At 44.1% G+C, this 4348-nt stretch overlaps 1 protein-coding gene across 1 annotated transcript; it reads right to left on the reverse strand.

Moving 5' to 3' along the window:
• Positions 1-1023: 1023 nt before the first annotated feature.
• On the reverse strand, positions 1024-2329 carry LOC308468926 (transcriptional and immune response regulator-like). The gene has a single exon (XM_081024250.1). It carries the CDS (start codon positions 2191-2193, stop codon positions 1906-1908), a length of 288 nt encoding a protein of 95 aa, XP_080880376.1. The 5' UTR covers positions 2194-2329; the 3' UTR covers positions 1024-1905.
• Between the last annotated feature and the right edge of the window lie 2019 nt (positions 2330-4348).

Raw genomic sequence — 4348 nt, forward strand, 5'->3', positions numbered from 1 at the left:
GTAAAATGTATGACAATATAAATGTTTTTAAATGAATAAAAATTATTTTAAAAAAAGAGAGAACAGAAATCGTGCCGCGGCAGCAGGAGGCCCCATCAGCTAAAGTGGTGCTTCAGGTTAAGAACAGTTTCAGGTTAAGAACGGACCTCCAGAACAAATTAAGTTCTTAACCCGAAGTACCACTGTACAACAAAGGAGGTTGCTCTGTGCCAGAGGGCAAACGGGTGTGCCCCCTTCCTCGCCTGGCTGGGAATGAGAAATACAAAAAGCTAGAGTTGTGTGTGATAGCTGGAAACAGGCTGCAGGCAGAAGCCAGACAGTGAGAACCGTGCTTGATTTCTGTTTGAATCCTAGACTGTGGCTATGGGAGAAACAAGACCTTTAACACACCAGTTAATGCTGGTTAAAGCCCCTCCATTGTAGGCTCAAGTTGTACATATGTGCAAATAAACCATATATCCCAGAGACACTGAGGTCTCCCCTGTGCCTCATTCTAAGGGAACCAGGCCCTGAGTAAGTAGCTGGAACCTCTGGAAACCCTCAGCACTTAGAGATTGGGGTGGCAGGTAGATACTACATTAACTACGGTACTTTGTACAATAAAAGCTGAAAAGATCCACTGATAAAATTCTGCCTCTGGGGCCAATTACCTGAATGCATGGTCACCTGGAAGAGTCTGCAAACTAGAAACTTTTACCCCTAACCTCTGGTGCACTAAAGTTCCTGATGCTTCTCAATAGTAAACAGAATGTGCTTTGCACATGTTCAGAGGCACTCCTAGCTCTGTTCTACACAGTATTTCAGAGCTGAGCCCTAGCACTGTAAATAAATTCTAGGATTAAGCCCTGGTCCTAGATGGGAAACCTGTGACCCTCCAGATATTGTGAGACTTTAGCATTCATCACCCCTAGCAAGCATGGACAACAGTTGAGGGAGTAAGTAAAAAGGGGGCGGAGAATGTAGGTGCCATGGATATGCCATCCCTATTTTTGGTTGCAGTAAAGCATTTCAAGCCATGAGCACTTATACCAACTTTATAATTTATTTGCTCTGAATGTGCAATAAATCAATGGGAGCATTACTTACAGCATTATTATAAAATATCACCATAGCTGGTTGCCAGTTAAATTCTTTACAAAAAGTAAAAAAAGGTAAAAAATGCCATTGATGCAAAAAAAGAACTCAATGTTCCAAAGAGAATTTAAGTCTGTTCAATCAGTTCAGGACAAAACTTTACATTTAAACAAAAACAACAACAAAAACATATTTCGTGCAATTAGTTGAACAACCCACTTCTGCTTGTAAAACTCATTGTAAGACTAACAGAGTTGCTTCATGCATCCTGAAACAAAGTTTGCTCTGTGAACTGCACGTAAACAAAAGAAAGCACGTACTTTAAACACTAAGATGGTGTGTCTTTTCAACAAAAGCAAACGGGCAGTTACTGATCATTCCCCATTCCCTTTTCCCTGTTCCAGAAGAAAGCAGGGAGCTCTTCTGGCTTATGGAAGGCTTTGCACATTCAATAAAGAAGTGTCAGGACACATTGCCAAACAGACAGCTAAGAAGGAAAATAATCTAGTCTCTCATTAGCCAGGAAAAGTTGAGTCTGAACCAGTGACTGTTTCACCGCCTGCTCCATCCCCGTGACTTGTGGCTGGATTTCTCAGTTGTTCACAGGCCGATTCCCTTACTCACTCCAGCATGCAAGTTTGAGTCAACCAAGGAAGTCTTTTGCTGTGAACTTTGAAGTGTGCAAAAATGGGGCTGAATCCCCCTGACTGATGTTGCCAGCATCTCTTGCCACACCAGTTTCAAAGCAGCTGGAGGTGCTCTTGTTCAAAAGTGAGGAGTCTGGCTGAATAACTTTGCTCCTTTCATCCCGTCCTCTCTTTTAAAGGAGCTTCAGTGGACTTTGATGGTGTATTTCCCAAACTTCAGGAACTGGAAGAGTTTCTCTCTTGTCCTCTGCTTCAAAGCCATGAGCGACCTTGCTTTCTCATCCAGGTCCTGGTCGGTGGCCAGGATGATCTTGGCCCTTTCCTCTGCTTTCTGGTCCCCTGAGTCCCTGAAGAGCTTCTGCAGTGATTCTTGATCCAGGCTTTCAAAGATGTCGGCCACCGCTTTCTTGCGCAAGGCCGTGTCAAATCGATAGCCGTGGACAGAAGGACTCACCCGCAAGGAGCTGGACATGCTGCCCACCTGAGGGTTCCTCGTTGCTTTCGCAGATGTCAGAGGCAGCAACGGGATTTGCCTTGGAGTCTTTCCCTGGAGCTCCTGCAGAGAACTCTCAGTCTGGGCAGGGCTATTTAAAGGCAATTCTGAGCAAAACCTTAAAGCAACGCTGAAGGCTCAAGTTACAGCAATGACATCAGACTGTGAGCTCAACACCCAGTAACCACAGAGGCCAGATTAACAGTGAAATTGCCGGGGTCTCTTGTATTGTGACTGCTCCTTCTGCAATGAGGCATTGCTTATCAAATATAGGTACAGTATTTGGTCTGAAGGGTTTGGTCATTTTTTTTCAGAGTATTTAGTTAAGAGGCACTAAATCAAGGTAGGCTTGTGAAAGTGATTTAAAAAACAAATCTATTTTATCCAAATGTTAACATGAAACATGGGCATAGCCAGGGGGGCAGCTGCCCCATCAAGTAAATAAATAAAAATAACTAACTGACCATTTGCATTGAAGATAATTTGGTTCTGCCCCCCCCCCCCAATGCCTACCTCTCCTAAAATAAATCCTGGCTATGGCCATGACATGAAATGTGTTATCACCATGCCAAATGAAGACTAGGCATATGCATTTTAATCTGCATCACCCCCATGTCCTGTTCAAGCTGCATGAAGGTTTATAGTTAAACACAGATTTCATAATATATTTTATTTATAAATGTGCTTTTTAAAGAATGCTTTGATTATTTGTGTGTGCCAGTAACTGCATGAGAACCAGTGGTGGCACCAGAAAATATTTTTGTGCATTGGGGAGGCACAGAAGAGTCAAGGTAAATTTCTAGGTGCGTGAGATGTTCTCTGAAAGAAAAATATTAGTATGACTTACCGTAAGTCTGGCAAGTGTGGGGGGAGAACTTGTCCCCTGCCTTCCCCCTGATGTTGCTCATAATAAGAACATTTAGGAAGTGTGAAAACCAGCTGATAATTGTGTTCCAATGTGCATATTATGAAGGATGCACACATCAGGTCATTTTATACAGTTAGCGACCGATTTGCATGGGGATTACGTTCCTGACTCCCGTGCATGTCGGCAAACATGGGCATAGCCAGGATTTTTGTTGGGGGGGAGCAGAACCTCATATTTGTATTGATTTAGGGGGGACAGCTGCTTGGCTATGCTCATGTTGAAAGGGCCAGTGTAAGGCCGCCCCATCCTGCTCTTGTCCAACCCCTTTTTGTGATGTTTTGGGGTCATTTCCAGGTTCAGTGCAATGCAGTCGCTCACATATCAGATGCTCCCAAAACAGTTGCTGCCTGTATAGGAGTTCATGGTTAGTTGATACTTCAGCATCCAGGGACATATTTTGATTCTATATACATTAAATCCTGTTGGGATGAGCAGACATGCCCAGAGGATTGCCTGGTACACTGGGAATAACTGCTGCTTGTGCATATAAGGGACAAGGGAGAGAAGAATAACAGTGACCTCATTGTGGGAGTTTACTATAGATCCCAAGCCAAACGGAGGACATAGATGATGCCTTCCTGGAACAGATGGCCAAGCATGCAAAAGGAAGGGAGATAGTAGTAATGGGGGACTTCAGTTACCCGGATATTTGTTGGATGTCAAACTCAGCCAAGAGCATAAGGTCAAACAGATTCCTCACTGGCCTTGCAGACAACTTCATTGTCCAGTTACTTCATTGTCCAGTTACTTAATAACTAACAGCCCAGTGGTGACAAACAGCCCTGTGGGCAGGGAGAGAGACATGGAAAAAATAGGGGACATTGCATTTTTACCATTTTTTTCAGTAGGAAGGAAGCCTCATCTATTTAAAGGAAGGTATGCTGAGTATAACATACCAAGGCCAGCTGGTTGTGCTTTATACTTAGAGGCAGCACTCTTGGGGAGTGAATGAAACAATGTCGGCAAGGAGCAGTGCTGTGTGGGTTGCCAGTACCCAGGTTCAAATGGGGGGGGGGGAGGGAAGCGGATGGAGTATGCATGCACATTCAACTACCTAACAGCATCCGTGTCACCCAGGAGATCGCAGACATGGAGATAAGAAAAGAAGGGTTATTCCATTGTCTGGAGAGATCACTTCTTGGTTTCACATGCAGAAGCCATTTTCAATGGAGCCCAGCAAGAGAAGCATGCAGCTGTATTGAGGCA

This window comes from Podarcis pityusensis (assembly GCF_964106645.2).
Source record: "Podarcis pityusensis genome assembly, contig: HAP1_SCAFFOLD_72, whole genome shotgun sequence".
NCBI lineage: Eukaryota > Metazoa > Chordata > Lepidosauria > Squamata > Lacertidae > Podarcis > Podarcis pityusensis.

Coding starts and splice junctions, on each gene's coding strand:
- LOC308468926 (XM_081024250.1), bottom strand. CDS start 2,193: ATGTCCAGCTCCTTGCGGGTGAGTCCTTCTGTCCACGGCTATCGATTT.